Source organism: Idiotropiscis lumnitzeri, chromosome 6, assembly GCF_059441095.1.
Source record: "Idiotropiscis lumnitzeri isolate Australia: NSW breed Sydney's pygmy pipehorse chromosome 6, RoL_Ilum_1.0, whole genome shotgun sequence".
Classification (NCBI taxonomy): Eukaryota; Metazoa; Chordata; class Actinopteri; order Syngnathiformes; family Syngnathidae; genus Idiotropiscis; species Idiotropiscis lumnitzeri.
Window position 1 is genome coordinate 14454709 of NC_142396.1, and position 20671 is coordinate 14475379.

The 20671-nt window shown below is 45.0% G+C and overlaps 1 protein-coding gene across 3 annotated transcripts in view; it reads right to left on the reverse strand.

Moving 5' to 3' along the window:
* abtb3b (ankyrin repeat and BTB domain containing 3b) overlaps positions 1 to 20671 on the reverse strand; it is a 78335-nt gene continuing 57664 nt past the window's right edge. For 2 of the 3 annotated variants that reach the window (XM_088298610.1, XM_088298609.1), the window contains exons 4-17: positions 10812 to 10964; positions 10433 to 10598; positions 8727 to 8816; positions 6978 to 7079; positions 5919 to 6012; positions 5587 to 5722; positions 3874 to 4094; positions 3578 to 3756; positions 2390 to 2495; positions 2021 to 2123; positions 1778 to 1859; positions 1616 to 1684; positions 1135 to 1248; positions 1 to 1062 (exon numbers count right to left, since the gene is read on the reverse strand). In XM_088298610.1, coding sequence (XP_088154736.1) covers positions 853 to 1062; positions 1135 to 1248; positions 1616 to 1684; positions 1778 to 1859; positions 2021 to 2123; positions 2390 to 2495; positions 3578 to 3756; positions 3874 to 4094; positions 5587 to 5722; positions 5919 to 6012; positions 6978 to 7079; positions 8727 to 8816; positions 10433 to 10598; positions 10812 to 10964 — 1825 coding nt within the window. In that variant the 3' untranslated portion in view covers positions 1 to 852. The remainder of the gene's footprint in view (positions 1063 to 1134; positions 1249 to 1615; positions 1685 to 1777; positions 1860 to 2020; positions 2124 to 2389; positions 2496 to 3577; positions 3757 to 3873; positions 4095 to 5586; positions 5723 to 5918; positions 6013 to 6977; positions 7080 to 8726; positions 8817 to 10432; positions 10599 to 10811; positions 10965 to 20671) is intronic. The other variant, XM_088298611.1, reaches the window with a different exon arrangement.

The following is a 20671-nucleotide window of genomic DNA, read 5'->3' on the forward strand; positions in this document are numbered from 1 at the left end:
TATTAGTTCTCTTTATGGAGGAAAAATAAGTCACACATACATACACGGCATGTAGTTTCACAATTCTCGATCACAGCAGACAGCGTCTCTATTTCATGATTAAACACGCCTTCCGCCTCTCACCAAGAATGACAAGACTGTTAGACTTTTACACATTTAGTGACCCATGCTGATGACAACTCAATTCTCACTCAATACTCATTCTTCGGCAAAGCACCAAGCTTAATTCTCCAACACGCTCCCTTTGACATGCAACATTTACACATAGATAGCTTTTCTTGAACAGCAAGATTCAACAGTGAGACACATGAGAAAACAAATATATACAGTGACTTACATTATAGTTAAATCTGATTTTATCAACAATATTTACAGAGTAGTGAGGAAATCCAAGTTCTGATTTCCACATAAATCTCAATGATGCCACTCTATGTTGTGTTCCAGGTCAGTCTTTTGGCCTTAAAGAGTACGGTAATCATCAGGACTGACAATACAAATGTAATAACACAGATGAGTGAGCAAGTAAACACAACATTAGACACCAGCAACTTATCCTCACAGCCTGGGAAGGATCATCAGTGGTACTGTATATTTGTTTACAAAAAGCCTAGTAAATCTCTCAAAAGATAGAGCCACATCCTTCCTGTCAGTGTCCATAAATCAACATGGAACAAACACTGCATCTTTGATGAGTTGACGTGAAGTATTTTTGTCATTGTTACATTGTGGGAAAGTGTAGCTATTTTATGACTGTCACTACTATGCAACAATGGACAGCCATTCCAATATATTTTTGTTTTTATTGCAAAGATCCTCCAGTTGTATCCAAGTCTGCTCTATCACTTTAGGAGTTCAAACGACGGATCCTTTGGATGAGGACAAGTGGATGGACTGGATACGAACAGCCAGAGTTTTCTCCAAGTTCTGGAGGATGTTATAGCTGGGGCTATCCGGAGGTACATCATACAGCAGCTGTTTAAATGGCTCCAGCTCTATCAGCATGACCATGTTCTTTAGGAAGTAGCCCTCGATGTAGGATGCTAGGTCTGGTGCATCTAGAAACTGAGCAAAAAGTAAGGAAAGGGTTGTCATTCAATTTTTATCAATGTGAAAAAACTTTTGTTTTATTTGTACCTTGGTGTGGTTGTAGATCTCCACGCAAGTATCTGTGTTTATGTTCTTCGTGCAGATGATCTCACAATGCCTCTGCAGTGCTTCCAACTGGAAGAATTTAGATGCAGATAAAAGCTGCAAGAAAATGTGGAAGCATTAGGTTCTGAATAATTTGGACAGAATCATCTTGATTAGTCTCAGAAAAGTAGAAAGGTCACAGTGATATAATAGTCTAGCTCAAGTCACATATCAAATTATGTGTGCCAAAGAGGCCTAAATCTACGATTGTGCAAACTTGTACACTTGCACACATGCATTAAAGTACAGTTACACCGCAACAGCTTCTATATAACTATATCCATCCATCCATCCATCCATCTATCTATCTATCTATGTGTAATGTGCACAGACATTTTTCCATTCATTTCCCTTTCATTGAATTTCTTTCAAAAGGATTAAAAAACAACGACAAAAATACAATTTAAGGGAAGAGTGAGCTAACCTCCATAACATCAGGGTTCCTAATGTGCAAAGCATCTGCTCCTCCACAGTAGAGATACTGCATCACAAGCTGAGAGGGAATAAAAGCAAAGCTATTTGCCACGCATGGATACATACATTGTGAACACAAACATGAACACGGGGTTTGGAGTTCAGTAATTACCTGAAAAATGTGGTATTTCACATGGCTTATTTCAATGCAGGTGTTTTCACCACAGGGCCTATTTGCAAGGAGCGTTTTGAACCTTCACAAAAAGATATTGACATGAAAAGTCGTTTATTGACATATGAAATGGATGCATCACTTCTCTGAATATAAAAGCATTGTCATGTCAAGACTCAAATGACATTTTAGGTGTTACTGATCATAATAAACATGAATAAAATATTTCTTGTTGAGAGTTACCTATTGGAGGCTGTGAAAAGAAGGACTTTGTGGGCATAAAAAGGCTTCCCCTCCACCAAAAAGGTCACATCCGACATCTCTTTATTGTTCAGGAAGTGGGGATCTAAAAGACACAAAGATTCTCCAGTTAGAAAATCGACATACTGTAAACATCCGCGACGAAGGTGAATTATCTGTGACTTCCTATTTCTGGCCACGAGATGGCGCTCGGTCCTCATTACATTCATAAAGCGTACAGTGAGAGTTGACCCAACAATTCCTTGGAGATTTGCCTTTACACAGCTCAAATTCTGTTTTTATTTTCATGCCAAGTACAAAAGGATTCAGCAGAAAAGCATATTGCTTCAAAACAAAGTGACATGCTCTCACCGAGGCGTGACGACTGTTTGCGTTTTATCTCTGCAAGTTTGGGGATTGGGTAGGGCCCATAACACTGAGTGAAGATGGCTGACAGCTGTTGGCTGATCACTTCATTCTGGCAAAATACAAAATATACACAACAGAGTCAGCATGGATTTCATTTCACACATAAGAATTAGTGTTTGACATATATCAGATCTGTTTTACACCTGAATTCCCTAAGAGACGAGTGAAAAAACAGGAAAGACATGGATTCCATGACAGTTATTCGCAGCTCTCATGTGCGTGTTTGAGTTGCCAAGCAGAAGGGGAAAGGAGGAACAGTGCAATTCGCTACAAGCCCCCCTGTGTGCAATAAGGCTGTTTGCGCTTAATGAGGCATGACACCAGCAAACAGCTAGTAACATCAACTCGGAATAAATAGTTCTGATATACTGTACATTGAGCAAACTACAGTACAACTGCAGCCTTAAATAGCAAACATTTCACAATTCCAGGAGGCCTTTCCAAAGTCAATTAGTTCCAATTAAGCTTCCCCATTACAAATGTCAACCGAAAAAAGTCCATTCCAATAGTTGCCAACTATCAATGTTATAAAACAATACAGTTAATCCGATGAGTGGAAGAGCTGGAATAACACAGTACAGTACAGGACAGTTTAGAGTCGTATCAGAACAAAAATAATTCAAACAAGTGTTGTCAATAGTAAACTAGAATAACAATAAATCATGAAATAAAGCATCAATATGATGAAGAGTGCTTCCAGTAAAAAAGTTTCAGTTTAATGTCTACAGTTTGAAGCACAAAATATAAATCTGCCTATATGACAAAGGTGTCAAATCCAGGTCTAGAATGGAAACCCACAGTTCGTCTTTAGCCGCAAGTACTTTGAGAAAACCTGAGGTTTAACCAGCTCTTAAGCCTCTTAGGTTTATCATCAATTGATACCCTTGTGAGGTGTGTATGTTTACAAAAAAATAAATGAATAAAGGGGGGGGAGGGAGCATGCAAAACAGACTGGGAAACGTATGATGAAATAGTTGGGCAAGTGGAGGCCCGACTTTTTCGGGTCATTTTGAACCATGTTTGAATGTATATAAATGGCAAACCATTTGAGTTCCGTGTGGCCCACTTTCAAATTTTTACAGTTGACAATGACTATAACGAGCGGTTGCTGCATGATGTGACAACGCGTACCTTGCTGGCTCTGAGGATCTGGAACATGAGAGGCAGGCCATGCGTGATGAGCTCCTCAGTGTACTCATCTTCCTCAATGCAGATAAATTCTTTGAGGAGGCACTGGATCAGTGGCCGGCGGTGCTGGGAGAAACATGTGCGCAGAGACTCCAGCCATGTGTGCAAAGTCCAAGGCACCCCTGGCAAGAGGGATGGATGTAACAATGGAAGGGAAAAACAACAAGACATCAGGTGGTCATCAAATATTGTGAAACTACATACTGAGTTCAAGTTTTTAATACGTTACTGCAACTAACCAAGGCTCCGTATGTCTATGGTGATGTCTACATGTCCATGTTCTGAACTGTGGTACATGGCTTCTTTTAGGGCTTTCAGTTTGGCCTTCCCCGTTCGTATAAGGTCCGTCTCAGTAGAACTTCTTCCCTCCAGCTCTGATCCTTCTGCCAGAATCTCTTCCAGGGATAAGACATCTCCTTTACCTTTCTCTGTGTGTGACAACAGCTTCCGAAAGACGTTTCTGGAAGTAAAAAAAAAAAAAAAAAAACAAGCTTAATACTTTTACCATCCTTATTTCTCAATGAATGGACATCTTCTGTAATGCTGCAGACAGTTTGACTATAAACGCAAAAATACCTGTTGCGATGTAGTAGCAGTAATAGTACAAAACATGTCTTTGTTTAGGTAGTCGTGATTATTTTGATATCAGTTCACACCAGGTCCAGTCTAGGCAGGGCCAAGAGGGGGACTGGTCCCCTCAAATAAATGTTGTGTCAACCAAAATTAACACTCCCACTCCCCGCAAATCTATTTTATTACACATATTTGTTTTACTTCATGGTTGTCTCCTGCACTCCACTTCTTACTGTCTTAATGTCTTGCTTGCCCCCTGAAATATAAAATAAATATAAAATATATCAAGTTGTTTCTCATGTCATGCATCTAAACACCACTCCACTTCCCCTTTTCACTCGGCTCAGAGTGACGGCCTGCTGCCAACTTGCTAGCGGAGACCCAACTTTCAATCACCTTTCCATATGCAAATGAGCCAGTGTCAGCTTTTCTCATGGCAGTTTGCAGCAGTAATCTACAAATATGAGACAAATGAGCTGTGTTATACTCATTTGTAGTGTTTTGTGTGGTGACATACTTAAGTGCTAATAACAAAATTAAAAACAAAAGTGAATATTTTTCTTGAAAATATTTATTTTTTTCGGTCAACAACAACAAACAAAACCATATAATGAAATTCTGCTCGTAGCGAAGCTGTGGCCCATTGACCGAGAACAAGGAGTGTGCTCCCACTGACCTGTCATGTTTCACAGCACAAGGAGAAAGCACTGTCCACTCTCTGCCACAGACTTAGCACAAATTATCTGTGCGTGCAGGCCCAAAACAAAGCCCCGCCCACACCCCAGTTTTGCAATCTGGCTGATATCTTACAATCGCATTCCTGCAAAACTTTCAGCAGACTTATTCCAACCTCGAGTATCTCACTATCCTCAGGACTCAGCCTTTTAAAAAAGTGACATACAACAGAACACTAGTGAAGAGATTGCTTGCATTAAATTCTGCTGGTTATTCTGAGGTTACATATGCAATGCGGCGCAATGCCCCCTCACTCTGTAAAGTTGTTTTCTAATTATAAAAAAAAAAACGTGGATAATGTTAATGTACATCAATTGACAAAAGAAAAGCATTATCTGACATGTAAAAACAAAAGTTACTGTTTTCACAGTGTTGAGATCAACAAAATGGACTAAAAAAAAATTGCACTTTTGTTACAGAATGTTAATCATGTAATGACAAACAAAAAAAAAACACTCTCCATGTGCTAATTTCATGGTCCTTTAAACTGCTGAGAAGATGAGTTTGTGAAGTGTAGAGTATGCAATTTATAGTGTATACAGAGAAGGCGCAACAGTGAGTGAGGCTGTATGCTGCTGACTCATCCGTGGGTGTGTAATGGTGGCTGAGCATTTAAGTTAGGTTTTACCGTAAAGGTACATCACCTGTGTCCGTGTGCAGCTGCCAGGCTATAAGAGTTCATATCTCCCTGTGGTGCAGTAGAGATGCCATTGCGGGACATGGTTCCCAACATGGGGTCGGCCCCCCGCTCCAGCAGCAGGCTCACCAGCTCAAAGTTGCCTGAGCATGAAAAGCAAATATACACGCACACTGAACAGAATAAAAAAAGAAACGGAAAGTCTCTGCCAGCTCGGAGGACAAATTTGCCTCTGAGTCATGATTCAGCCAACGATGAGGCTGTCATACAGGTGAAGGTGTAAAAAATGGATTAGGAGGAGCAGCTGTGCGGAAGACGAGCCAGCGTCTTTGAGTGTACCTGCAGCAGCAGCCAGCTGCAGCGGCGTCTCGGTGTAGTTCTCCATCCCGTCCTGCAGGGAGCCTTCCACATTGGCTTTGGCATCCAGAAGCAGCTGCGGAGTTCAGGTGGGTTTGCAGAGGAAGTCATGATGGGAAGAGAGGGGAAAAGAAGTCTTAGCTCAGAGACTTTGAGCTTCTCTCACACGTAAGACTCAGTTCATGAATGTTTGATGGCTAACTTAGAATACAGCTGGACGTGGAATTAATTGTGTTCTTGTTGCATTAAGAATGGAACGAAAGCCAGCTGCCACTCACTATCTTTAGCCGAGCACAAAACGGGCAGACGGTGAGTCAAAACAAAGAGATGCACTGAGCATCCACAGATTCATTTATAATTAATAAGCGCTCATGTCCACATTAAAAAAATGTAAAAACACAGTAGCCAACAGTAGTAACACTAGTAGTAGTTAGACACGATAAATATGAGGTTGTGTCAAGCGAAGAAACTTGTTAGAAATATCCAGTTTTGAAAAAAAAAAAAAAAACACTTGACAATCAAAACTGTACATAAGGAATCCTTTACTGTTTTATACCTCAAAAGTATCTTGCATATTAACCCATATAACCATGCGCTGCTATAGTTAAACACTCGTAACAAGAAACGTTTTACAGTAAAAAGCTTGGGAAATGATTTCATGTTGTAGCTCTCTTTTTAATTCTTAATGCTATTTATTCACTGAGAGATCAAAACGCCCCGGCACATGTTTAAATCATTTTACGTTCAAATTAAATTACACAAATCCAGAGTGTGCACATCATTGAGAGGGCAGACTGAATTAGTTAAATGAGTTTGATTCCTTTAGTTAGCCATGGTTCACCTTTCCATTTACTTAATGAAGCCTGTTCCATTTGCTGGAAAAGGCAAATGGACATGCAATTGTTCGCAACAAAACCCCTTCTCGATCATGTCAAAATGGAAATACAAAGACAGAAGATGACCGTTGATTGATATGAAAATGATGACCAACCATGAGCTGAAGCACAGAGAGAGTCAACAGATGAGAGAGGACATCACTACCTGCACCACAGGCACATGTCCATGTGACACAGCAAAAGTGAGGGGCGTCGCCTGCCGCGTTTCGGGAAAGACTGAGTGGTGCCTGTGCACTGAGTTTGGCACCTGGGGAATGGACATCGGGAGGGTGGTTGTTGAAGGAGGGGATGGGGGGGGGGACATGAAAGGGAGATGAGGGAGAGAGACATGAAGCCATTAAAAAACGACGACATGGCCAAGCAAGCACAAGACGAGCTACTACAGGGAGGACCGAAAGCACTGGAGTAATCATCTAAGAGGCCTGGGGCTGCAGAGGACAACCTGTCAGCATGTTGACCTTCTAATGAACACAATAAATTGATCTGTCTAGTTAGGCCTCATTCTAATGGCTTTTCTTTGATCTCTCCCGCCTCCACTGTGTTTTCTCTAACAAGGGCTTTGACCTACCTCAGGGTTATCCCTCGAAACGAAAATAAATAAAAGTGAGATCCTTGATGCTAATGAACACACATTTTTTACAGTTGAGAATGCGTGATGCGATAAAAAGAACTTAACATGATTAACTAATCAATTAAAGGCTAAGTGATGCATAAATTGCACTTAGCGTGTCTTTGTGCTTTGGCCGAGTGTCAGAGAACTGCAAATCAAAGCTGGCACAATGGTTGATGATGCATGTTGCTGAGGTGAAAATGGACACGATCAAGAGGCTTTAACTTGATGTTGTCTCAAACATCTCAATACATCTCACCTCTTCGATGGATTTTGCGGGATGTTCCCGAAACTAAATGACATTACTTTTTCGCCCTTTTAAATCAGTACAATCAAACAACAGTCAAAAAAGTGTTGGCTTTGTTGCAGAAGTCAATTATTTAATGCCCACTAAGCCTTTAAGATGATTTTCCTGCACAACTGAAAGAGCTCAAAGGCCAGTCCTGGATGTGGGATTAACAAACCCCAGATTTGAAAAACTCCTCAGACTGCCCCTTGTTTGTTTGAAAGCAAAATCATGAGGTCCAATTTTGTATAATGCATTGAAAGAACATTTTTGACAATGACAAAAGAAAAAAAAACCCGTAAAGAATGGTGTCGCAGAAAACAAATGTTGCTCTTTCTTCTTTAGTGTTGAATTAGGAAATATAATTAATATAAGTGTCATGTGAGTTTGCCTTAGTGTGCAACTGCTCGGCACATACAAAGTGTATTATGTAATACACAAAAGATTTATATTATTCTTTGGTTTCATGGGTGAACAAAAACACCTCCCAGCAGTGCAATGCAATACAATACAATACAATTTTATTAATATAGCGCATTTCACAACAGCTGGAGCTGTAACAAAGCGCTTTCCAAATGCCATCATATAAATTAGCAGGTAATTAGATCACAAATTAAAACAAATAAACATATTTACAATAGATACCAGAAGAACAGCAGAGACAGTGAAAGTCTCGTGTTGAGTCGAAAGCTAAAGAATAAAAATGTGTCTTCAAACAGGTTTTACAAATGGACAGAGAGGGGGCTTGCCTAAAATTTAATGAACAGTACAATACACGGAGAGGACTATGAGAGAGATGAGAGTCAAGATATATTTTTTTCTCAACGTATTGCGCTAGACCTAAAAACAATGAGAAGTCGGGTTCTTTCACAGCAACAGCTTTGATGTCGGGACCATGAAACATATTATTTTCACGACAATGTTTTGGTATCGTGGATACACATTATTTTGCAGTTGAACTTGAAACATTCCAGAAACACGGCACCCAAAACACTAACCTCACTGTTAATATTAGCGCCGGCATCCAGCAGCATCTGCACCATGGCCTCGTCTCCACGGACACAAGCATACATGAGTGGGGTCATCCCCTGCATGAGCACAATCGCCGAACACAAGAGCAGCTGCGTCATAACTGAAGATATTTGCTGACATTTTTGCATAACATCACATGTGTACTTTGGTATTGCTTCACAAGTGTGGACGGTCAAGTGGCAGAAATGTAGCCTTGTGTTAACAATATTTCAGAAAAAAAATGGTGAATTATGACGTGCTTTAGTCATGGAATTTACATTTTTGGGCAGCATTATAGAGAATGTAGCGAGCATGACCTTAATAACTTCAGTCATGTGTAGTTACTGTGGTACTACGGTGACATTAGGTTGATTGAAGAGACTTTCAACTGTCCATATTTGAACGCCAGTGTTTATATACTTACAATTTAGGGTGTACCTTGCTCAAAGTCAGATGGCATACGCTCCAGCTCACCCATAAACTTGGACAGGATCAACTTTGGATATATGGATATGAATTTAATATTGCAGCCAACATCCATCAATCATGTACACCGCTCATCCTGTTCAGTGTTGTGGGGTGCTGGAGCCTCTCCCAGCTGATTCAAGGTAAAACCTGGACCGGTCGTCAGTCATGCGACCAAGATGTCTATAGCATTAAACAATACTGACAATATCTAGTTTACAAATATGTCACCCGCTTTCAAATACAGTGCACTCAGAGTCAGGTGGTTACAAGCTATTTTTCAAGTTACAAGGGGGCGGGGGATCAATTCACATCCTTTGTTCTTCGCCTCTGGACCAAGGTTATTTTTTTTTTCCTAAATCCGACCCTGGAACTTCACTGATCTCCAATAAACTGCAGTGGTGGGGAAAAGCAATTCATCATAAAAATATTTTTTTTTCCTACATTTTGAACCTGATACAGTTCTTTTTTGGGGGGGATCTCTTTAGAATGTTGCACAGAGATGGAACTACCAAAACACATTTTCAGTATTTGCAAGCTTTTTTTTACGTATTCCAATGAAAATAAGGAAATGTTTTTTCCAAAATGTATGTTTGGTGCAAACACAATTTACAGGGAAGCATGGTGGTGCCAGCATTTGTTTTCAACTGGAACTAGGGCCTTAAACAAGGTGGAGGAATTTATGAACAGTTTGAAATAGCAGTTATTTAGTTTGAAACCTGGCTTCTGCTAGCAAACAAAAAAAAAAATACAGGAAAATTGTAAATTGTACAGGAAAAGCCCTCTAGAAACAGCTGAAATTTATTGGGATTATGAAGAGGGACTCTTAATGGTAGCTGTTGTGTGCTGACTCCCATTTAATATGAGTTTAAATGTGGTTGCTTAACTCTGACCATAGGAACATTCTAGTATTTAGAATTGTGTAATCACATTATTTCACCGCCACCCTCTATGTTAGTTCTCCTCAAGAAAGGATGCAAAGGAGTTGTGTATCTTATTGCTCAGCTTAATTGTGGAAAACGTTTTGTAATCATTTTTATTGAAGTAGCATTTGAACAGGGGTGTGTAGACTTTTTTTATCTACTCTGTCATATGTGCATGTCTGCATAATGCCACCATTTACAAATATTTTTCGGTTCCACAAGCAGTGTGACAACTTTCTGTGCACATTCAGCAAGTGTAAATGCGCTTTAATATGAATTATTGAAGTGAGCTGACTGTCTCTGACCTGCTCACTCATGCTGTTGATACCATCCGGCCCCAGCAGGTTGACAGCCTGCTTCACCAAGTCTGTGCGTCCACAGCTGAGCATATGGAAGCCCAAGTTCTGCAGGAGCTGTGCCTCAGTTGAGGCAGCATCCAGCTTCCTTGAGGCGCTGAAGCAGTCATCCGTTCTGAAGGGAAAAGCGCACCAAGTGAGTAAGGTGGATGTTTTGATGAGCGTAATGCGCAACTGATCACACAAAACACAAAGTTTGAATTTTTTACGAGACACAATAAAATTCCTTGCTGACATGAATTGCGTTTTGGAAGGCGCGTGCATGTGTGTGCATGCACGTGTGTGTTTGTGTGTGCGCGCTGCCAAGCCAAGAGGACTGCAGCTGTACCGGAGCTGGCGGGGCTCGCAGTCCACTCCAGGCAGGATCAGCCTGGCAGCCTGCCGAACATCATCGCTGTCCACAGAGAAGCTCCGTCTGTGCTCAGTGTGAACAACCGCCACACGCACCCACTCCATCAGAGGCGGTAGCACCATGAACGGCCTGTGGGGGGAGATCGAGACACATGTGCGCATCAGCAGGTATGCACAAAACTGCAGATGGTAAAAAAAACAAAAACTCAAAAACAATTTGCATTTTATCTTCGTGCAATTGCCCAGCGAGATGGTCTTTGAGTAAAAGATGACCCCTGCTAAGAAAATGGAATCAAAGACAAAAAAAAAACACGCAATAGAGATGTGCTGCTGTGAGAAAATTGCATGAACATTATAGGGTATGGCTTACGCTGACACATAGTCAGATTTATCTACTGTGTGGCTAAAAAGAGCTTTCATAATTGTTCATGATTTTGCACTTCTATACAAATTCAAAGCGGAAAGAATGGATTCACTCAAATATATCAATCCATCCATTTTCAATACCGCTTCTCCTCGTTATAACTAGGCTTGAGGCCTTTCCCGGTTGAATTTGATGAGTTAGGTGGGCTACACCTCGCAATGGTAGGCAGTTTCTTTAATCCACAGGTGTCAAACTCAAGGCCAGGGCGCCATATCATTTTATGTGGCCCTCGAAAGAAAATTATGAGCATCAACTTAATGTTTCTTGCTGAAATTCCAGAATTGTAAATTGTCTCAATTTTTAAAAATATTGAGCTATTGCAAGCTTTATTATTACCAACCCACCACTTAAAACAAGTGTAATAATAAAAAAAACAGCCTGGCCTCTGATTTCAAAACTAGTTATTCAACAATTTGTTGTGTATATGTAATATCCGTCGATTAAATATTTGGTTACACGGTCATATAGGTCCTCCGAAGGGAACCGTCAATACCATGTGGCCCGCGGCAAAAATGAATTTGACACCCCTGCTTTAGTCAGTCCCTGGGCATTGGCGTGAGACCTGTCGTCCATGGCGGTGAGTCAGTTCACCAAATTCTTTCTTACTTTGCACATTAGTTGTTTTGTTTTTTGCTTTCAAGTTTTTTTATTTATATATATATATATAATCCCAAATACCCCATAATATTAAGGCACACTAGTGTGGCATTGCACCCTAGTTAGATTTATTTATCTATTGTGGTTACATTTCAATTCTCCAAAATATGGCAACTATATGGTTAATGGTAAAAAGTATGGCAATATATAATGGATTAAGATTTGTTGAATTATCGTAGTGTAATATGTTGTTATGGTACACCCTTGTAATGTGCTTGGATTACACAACCACACAAACACTTTGTAATAGAAGCCAAACAAGCAGATGGACTGCATCTTTATCACATGCCAGCATACTGTGCTGTAAGGTGGTAAGTGAGGGTGTACTTGTTAGCAGTCCTGCTGAGACAGATGCAGGAAATGACAACCATATGGTTGATCCTGACCCCAATGTTTACACGGTTAGAGATGAGGAGTATCCCTGAATTCAATACTAGTGCAAAGGCAACCTCATACAAAAAATGAAAAAGTTGAAAATACGCATATTATACATACGAATGACATACATCTCTCCACCAGTCCTACACATTTACACATCATCAGTTTATACTACTGCCATTTGACTGAAAATATGCATGCATGGTGCTGCATTTCGACCTTCACTGATGTACCAACATGTCATGCATACCAATAGGCACTTTTTTTTCTCCACTTAGGCAAGTAAATGAGCTGTCATCACAACATTTTTACAAACATGGCAAGTCCCTCCAGCTACGCCGAATGACATTACATTCATTTTGTATTCTAAAAACAGAATTAATTTTCATGAGGCATGTGGTCAATGAAGCCATCAGAAAGTACACATGATTGTGTGGTTATTGAATATTTAAACCCACGTAGGTATCTCAAGTATTATTAGTATTCAAAGTTATAGACCTGACAAATAGTATTTGATATAAGTAGATGTTTCATGTAATGATTTATAAGCAAGTCATTTGTTACTATGGTGGTTTTCTGCAACAGTGCAGGAAAAGCTGAACAGCTCAAGGTACTGTAGAAATGCCAAATAAGAACATTCTACATTTGACCTTCCACCATTTATGAGGACTGTCTCCAACGCCCAACAATATTTACAGGTAAATGTCTTGTCCAGAAAGTAGCAATCAGGGGAAATAACACAAAAACATTGCCAGAGCCTTTCATCATTCTGACATACTTAGATGATGCTACTGCAGCATCAATCAATACTGACTGCATCTGCAGGCCCACTGCAATGACTCCTTCCTGTACCTCTTCAGGTCATCTGAAGGACTTATTCGGTTTATTTTTTTTAATTACTTTAAAAATCTGTTCTATGACTCCTGAGGAATCTGGTGCCAGTGCGGGAGGATCTTGAGGAAGAAGAAGGAAATAAAATCTCAGTCTGCAGAGGTTCATGAGCACTGTGGAGTCATAAAAGAGAATTACCTGTGGATTCTACAGTTATATACAATACCCACAATACGGTATATGCTGAGGTAAGAGGGGTGCAAACTGTGTGGAGGGGTGTAAATTGAAGCACGGAGAAGACTGCCACTGCAGTTGTTTGGGCCTACGTTATTACCCTGGTGATCATCAAGCATAAATTATTATTACAAGATACAAGATGTGGAGCAGGTGTTGGACAGATAAATCAATATCAGGCCAGCCCCTATGAGGGCGATTTAATAAAAGAGTTTTTGTTTTTTTTGGGGGGGGTATGAACAGATTGAATGAGACAACTTACTTAACTGGGAATATTTTTCCATAATAGCAACAGTGATTTTAACCAAAGGCGTGTTTAGTAATTGGGATATTGAGTTTTGATTTGTTTTTGTTTTTCCTTGATACTGTCACTGAAGTTGAAGGGCATGCTCTTTTAGGATTATTGTTGTTATCTATTACTTAACAGAGCCCAAACCACACAATTAAACTTGGTAAACATTTACAAAAAAATGTCCACATTTCAATATATTTCCCCTTTACTCACTGCCGTTTGGCCGAAACTTCATGACCAAATTTCACAATTTAGTAAATAGTCATATTTTTTTCAGTCAGTCCACATGTGTGGGTGTTAATATTACAAAATAGTGACCAATTTAAAGTGTTGAAATGGCTTGCTCTTTTTGATGATGCAATGTTCATAGTTGAGTTGTTTTAGGGTCTCCTGAAAACTGATTTTGGCAGTATGAGGATTCCGCCCAATGCCAGCAATACGGGCATCTACAATAGCCCAAGTGAAAGAAAAATCAAGTTACATTGTGTTGTTGAAATGGTTGCCATAAAAACAGGAGCTTGGACCAAACAGACCAGAACGCGAAGCGTTTTGTTGTACAATGTGCCCCCCTCCCCGTCCACGCCCCCCCCCAAAAAATTACATATATCTGTCATCATCCACACCGCTTATCTTGTTCAGACTCACGGCAGGGAGCTGGAGCCAATCCCAGCGGACTATGCGCAAAAGGCGCACTACAGCCTGAACTGGTCCCAAACACACATACACCATCATTAGGGACACATTTACAGATATATTTATTTGAAAAAAAGTGAAAACGAATCTGACATAGAGAGAAACCTTGGGTTATTAAAAATGGCAGTTCAGAATGTCCCTCGACTGAATAAGATTGTTTGCTATAATACAGAGGTCGTTTGTGGCCCACAGGATGATATTTTGCGACGCCCTACTTGACATCAAAATTTAACGACCGTGCGCTGTTATTGCCCTGCACATTTTGTGTGAGTCTGTGTGTGTGTGTTTTTTTTTTTTAATCACTAAACGGCTACTATAACTCAGGCTCATGACAGCTTTCAGAGAAATGTAATTCTGAAGTGACACCAAGTAGAAGGAAAAGATATCCTGTCACCCTGTCCCAATCATGTCTTTTACAAAACCTGCTGTGAAGAGGACAGCGACGACAAGAACAGTTAATCTAAAATAAAGAAATAAAAAACAAGATCCCGACATATCTTCAATGTACATAGAATGTTGTGGTGCTCAAGAAATCAGACGTCATTACTCAACTGATGAACATGAGAGCGAGGAACGAGTCAAAAATCTTGTTCACGTTCTGAAGAACTGTTAATCCCTGTAACTACTCATAATAAAGATTGAGAAGATTGGATTAGTTGTACTTTTTTTGAAGACTATTTTGGTGGAATATTTGGCCCGCCCCAGACACGCCAAGACTCACAGACTTACAACCGATCACAGAATAGCATAAAGTGCTAAATATCTGCCCATCCCATCCAGCCGATCAGATCTGCGTAAGGTTTACTAATATTAGGGACACAACTAATATCATTGAAAAAAATGCTTACATGGAATGTCTATTGTATTTTTGGAAAGGGTAAACGTAAACGATGAAAATGCTTTTCCAGTCGACCCCATTGATTGCGCCCCCGCTGTTTTACATTCTTTTTAAGAGATCAATCGACAGGTCCTAGATTTCGATTTTTCTTTCTAAAAGTTCTCCAAATGACTGTAACAATATATAATTAGTCCATCGCTGGCATTTAACATAAAGTGTGAGGATTAAGCTTTTGTTCGACAAAATTAGATGGGTCAGTTGAAAATGCACATTTCAATATACAATGTTTAAATCTCTTTTATTTTGTGTGCTACTTTTACGTGACAACAACAGTCTGAGAAAGGTTCCAGTACGTTGAGTAACAATAGCTACGTTTGTCATTGTTTGGTTAAAGTAATGTCATGATCCGCGTCAGGCATGACAGGGGTTTTTGTATTGTTTTCGTGTCATGCGGTTTTGTTATTGTTTTCGTCACCTCCCTGCCATGTGCACTTTGTTTTTGTTTTGGTCAGCTGTGATAGCGCCTCCCCTCAGCACTCGTCCTCACCAGCCACGCACCTGTTCCCCGTTACCCTCATCACACACCTGTTTCCCATCTGCTCCCCTGATCACTCGGACTATTTAAGCTTCCCATACCGACAACGCAGTGTCGGGTCATTGCCGCACTTTCCGGACTTCCACGACCACGTATGTTACTGTCAAGTTCATGCTCTCGTTCCCGTTACGTCCCTCAGCGTTTTGCCCCGGCTTCTGTTCCTCGTCCTCCTTTTCTGTTAGTCACGTTTTGGTTGCCCTTGTTCCCTAGCCCCATGCCACGTTGTTTGTCTTTGTTTGTTTCAGTTAATAAATTCCCTTCACGTTACTCACCTCTCTGCCTCCTCGCCTTTTGGGTCCACCTCCTCCTCGCTGTAAGGCGAACCGTGACAGAATGACCCGACCGAGAAAGAAGGACCCAGCGAGGGGCTCGCGGCGGCGTCATGGACACCACCGCACGGACAACCTCCCTCAACCTGCCGATCACCTCAGCGCCACGTCTGCTACACTCCCCTCGTCACCAGGTTACGTCATCGATGGTTTACCCGTCATTCCACCCCATCTGATCATCGACTCGGATCACGAGGACGATCTCGAGTATTTCTACCGTCTTCCAGACGCCCAGCGCAACCCGGACTCAATCAGTGACCAGATTTCTGAACTTCAGGCCCACCTTGCTAAACTGGAAGCTCGCATGGCCCAGAAAGAGGAGGAGCTGCTGACTGTACTGGCAAGGAGGGAGGAGGAGAACCTCGCCCAGAAGAGGACCCGGGAACTAGAAGCTCAGATCTCAGAGCTGCAGGAGGATCTGGAAGCGGAGAGACAGGCTCGCAACAAGGCAGATGAGGGGCGCAGAGACCTTGGAGAGGAGCTGGAAGCTCTCAAGACTGAGTTGGAGGACGCTTTAGACTCAACTGCAGCACAGCGAGAGCTACAGGTCAAATTTGGAGAGAGCGAACAGCAGAGGCGGGAGATGGCTGACAAGTTGGCCAAGATGCAGTCGGAGCTGGACAATACCAACAGTCTGCTGACTGAAGCCGAGGGCAGAAACATCAAAGTCAGCCAAGACCTGTCTTCAATGGAGTCGCAGCTGCAGGATGCACAGGAATTGCTCCAAGAGGAGACCCGCCAAAAGCTGAGCCTCTCCACTCGCTTGCGGCAGCAGGAGGATGAGCTGAACGCTCTGCGGAAGATGCTGGCTGAGGCAGAGGAGGGCAAGAGGAACGCGGAGAAGCAGGTCTCCTCGCTTCAAGCCCAGCTGATCGACATGAAGAGGGCTGACGCTGATCAGGTTCCCCGTCGCGGCTGCGCCCGGCCCGAATGCTGCGCCCGGCCCGCAATCACCTCCACGTCAGCTGCAGCAACCCATGTCGCCGCCACGTCAGCTGCGCAGACCATGCCGCCTCCACGTCAGCTACAGCAATCTACGCCGCTTCCTCATCGGCTGCAGCCTCCAGTGCCGGTTCCTCACCAGCTGCAACCTCCAGAGTCCTGTACCGGTTCCTCACCAGCGGCCGAGCCCCCTTCCGGCGCCTCGGCCGCGTCCCAAGTACCCGATCCAGCGGAGCACGCTGTGTGTCCGTTTCAAGTCCATGTTCAGGCGGAGCACTCCCTGCGTCCGTCCCAAGTTCACGTCCCGGCGGAGCACGTCCTGCGTCCGCCTCAAGCTCATGTCCCGGCGGAGCACGTCCTGCGTCCGCCTCAAGCTTATGTCCCGACGGAGCACGTCCTGCGCCCGCCTCAAGTCCATGTTCAGGCGGAGCACTCCCTGCGTCCGTCCCAAGTTCACGTCCCGGCGGAGCACGTCCTGCGTCCGTCTCAAGGTCAAGTCCACGTTCAGGCGGAGCACGTCCTGCGTCCGTCTCAAGATCAAGTCCACGTTCAGGCGGAGCACGTCCTGCGTCCGTCTCAAGATCAAGTCCACGTTCAGGCGGAGCACTCCCTGCATCCGTCCCAAGTTCACGTCCCGGCGGAGCACGTCCTGCACCCGTCGCAAGTTCCTGTCTCGTCGACGCTCGACGACCAGCCGCCGATCCACGTTCCTGTCTCGGCGGGGCTCGACGGCCAGCCGCCGCTCCACGTTCCTGTCTCGGCAACGCTCGACGACCTGCCGCCGATCCACGTTCCTGTCTCGTCGACGCTCGACGACCAGCCGCCGATCCACGTTCCGGTCTCATCGACGCTCGACGACCAGCTGCCGCTCCACGTCCCTGATTCGGCGGGGCTGGACGACCAGCCGTCGCTCCAAGTTCCTGTCTCGGCTGCGCCCGGTCCGCCGCCGCTCCAAGCCTCTGCCTCGGCTGAGCCCCTCGACCCGCCGCCGCTTCTCGTCTTAGCCTCGGCGGCGCACTCGATGAGGCGATCTGGGCCTCCCGGACGCCCGCCTGAATGGCCACAGTCGGACTCCCTGGTTTGGCCTCCCGGACGCCCGCCCGAATGGCCACGACTGGACTTGCGGGTTCGGCCACCCGGACGGCCGCCTGAATGGCCACGAAAGGACGCGCTGGTCTGGCCTCCCGGACATCCGCCAGACCGGCTTCGATCACGGGTCGTTGACCCACCGTCCGACCCCTTCCGCCCACCCTCGTTTTTGGACATGGTTTTTCTTTTTGTTCTTTTTGTGGGACGTCTGGAATCCGTCCCTTAAGGGGGGGGTACTGTCATGATCCGCGTCAGGCATGACAGGGGTTTTTGTATTGTTTTCGTGTCATGCGGTTTTGTTATTGTTTTCGTCACCTCCCTGCCATGTGCACTTTGTTTTTGTTTTGGTCAGCTGTGATAGCGCCTCCCCTCAGCACTCGTCCTCACCAGCCACGCACCTGTTCCCCGTTACCCTCATCACACACCTGTTTCCCATCTGCTCCCCTGATCACTCGGACTATTTAAGCTTCCCATACCGACAACGCAGTGTCGGGTCATTGCCGCACTTTCCGGACTTCCACGACCACGTATGTTACTGTCAAGTTCATGCTCTCGTTCCCGTTACGTCCCTCAGCGTTTTGCCCCGGCTTCTGTTCCTCGTCCTCCTTTTCTGTTAGTCACGTTTTGGTTGCCCTTGTTCCCTAGCCCCATGCCACGTTGTTTGTCTTTGTTTGTTTCAGTTAATAAATTCCCTTCACGTTACTCACCTCTCTGCCTCCTCGCCTTTTGGGTCCACCTCCTCCTCGCTGTAAGGCGAACCGTGACAGAATGACCCGACCGAGAAAGAAGGACCCAGCGAGGGGCTCGCGGCGGCGTCATGGACACCACCGCACGGACAACCTCCCTCAACCTGCCGATCACCTCAGCGCCACGTCTGCTACACTCCCCTCGTCACCAGGTTACGTCATCGATGGTTTACCCGTCATTCCACCCCATCTGATCATCGACTCGGATCACGAGGACGATCTCGAGTATTTCTACCGTCTTCCAGACGCCCAGCGCAACCCGGACTCAATCAGTGACCAGATTTCTGAACTTCAGGCCCACCTTGCTAAACTGGAAGCTCGCATGGCCCAGAAAGAGGAGGAGCTGCTGACTGTACTGGCAAGGAGGGAGGAGGAGAACCTCGCCCAGAAGAGGACCCGGGAACTAGAAGCTCAGATCTCAGAGCTGCAGGAGGATCTGGAAGCGGAGAGACAGGCTCGCAACAAGGCAGATGAGGGGCGCAGAGACCTTGGAGAGGAGCTGGAAGCTCTCAAGACTGAGTTGGAGGACGCTTTAGACTCAACTGCAGCACAGCGAGAGCTACAGGTCAAATTTGGAGAGAGCGAACAGCAGAGGCGGGAGATGGCTGACAAGTTGGCCAAGATGCAGTCGGAGCTGGACAATACCAACAGTCTGCTGACTGAAGCCGAGGGCAGAAACATCAAAGTCAGCCAAGACCTGTCTTCAATGGAGTCGCAGCTGCAGGATGCACAGGAATTGCTCCAAGAGGAGACCCGCCAAAAGCTGAGCCTCTCCACTCGCTTGCGGCAGCAGGAGGATGAGCTGAACGCTCTGCGGAAGATGCTGGCTGAGGCAGAGGAGGGCAAGAGGAACGCGGAGAAGCAGGTCTCCTCGCTTCAAGCCCAGCTGATCGACATGAAGAGGGCTGACGCTGATCAGGTTCCCCGTCGCGGCTGCGCCCGGCCCGAATGCTGCGCCCGGCCCGCAATCACCTCCACGTCAGCTGCAGCAACCCATGTCGCCGCCACGTCAGCTGCGCAGACCATGCCGCCTCCACGTCAGCTACAGCAATCTACGCCGCTTCCTCATCGGCTGCAGCCTCCAGTGCCGGTTCCTCACCAGCTGCAACCTCCAGAGTCCTGTACCGGTTCCTCACCAGCGGCCGAGCCCCCTTCCGGCGCCTCGGCCGCGTCCCAAGTACCCGATCCAGCGGAGCACGCTGTGTGTCCGTTTCAAGTCCATGTTCAGGCGGAGCACTCCCTGCGTCCGTCCCAAGTTCACGTCCCGGCGGAGCACGTCCTGCGTCCGCCTCAAGCTCATGTCCCGGCGGAGCACGTCCTGCGTCCGCCTCAAGCTTATGTCCCGACGGAGCACGTCCTGCGCCCGCCTCAAGTCCATGTTCAGGCGGAGCACTCCCTGCGTCCGTCCCAAGTTCACGTCCCGGCGGAGCACGTCCTGCGTCCGTCTCAAGGTCAAGTCCACGTTCAGGCGGAGCACGTCCTGCGTCCGTCTCAAGATCAAGTCCACGTTCAGGCGGAGCACGTCCTGCGTCCGTCTCAAGATCAAGTCCACGTTCAGGCGGAGCACTCCCTGCATCCGTCCCAAGTTCACGTCCCGGCGGAGCACGTCCTGCACCCGTCGCAAGTTCCTGTCTCGTCGACGCTCGACGACCAGCCGCCGATCCACGTTCCTGTCTCGGCGGGGCTCGACGGCCAGCCGCCGCTCCACGTTCCTGTCTCGGCAACGCTCGACGACCTGCCGCCGATCCACGTTCCTGTCTCGTCGACGCTCGACGACCAGCCGCCGATC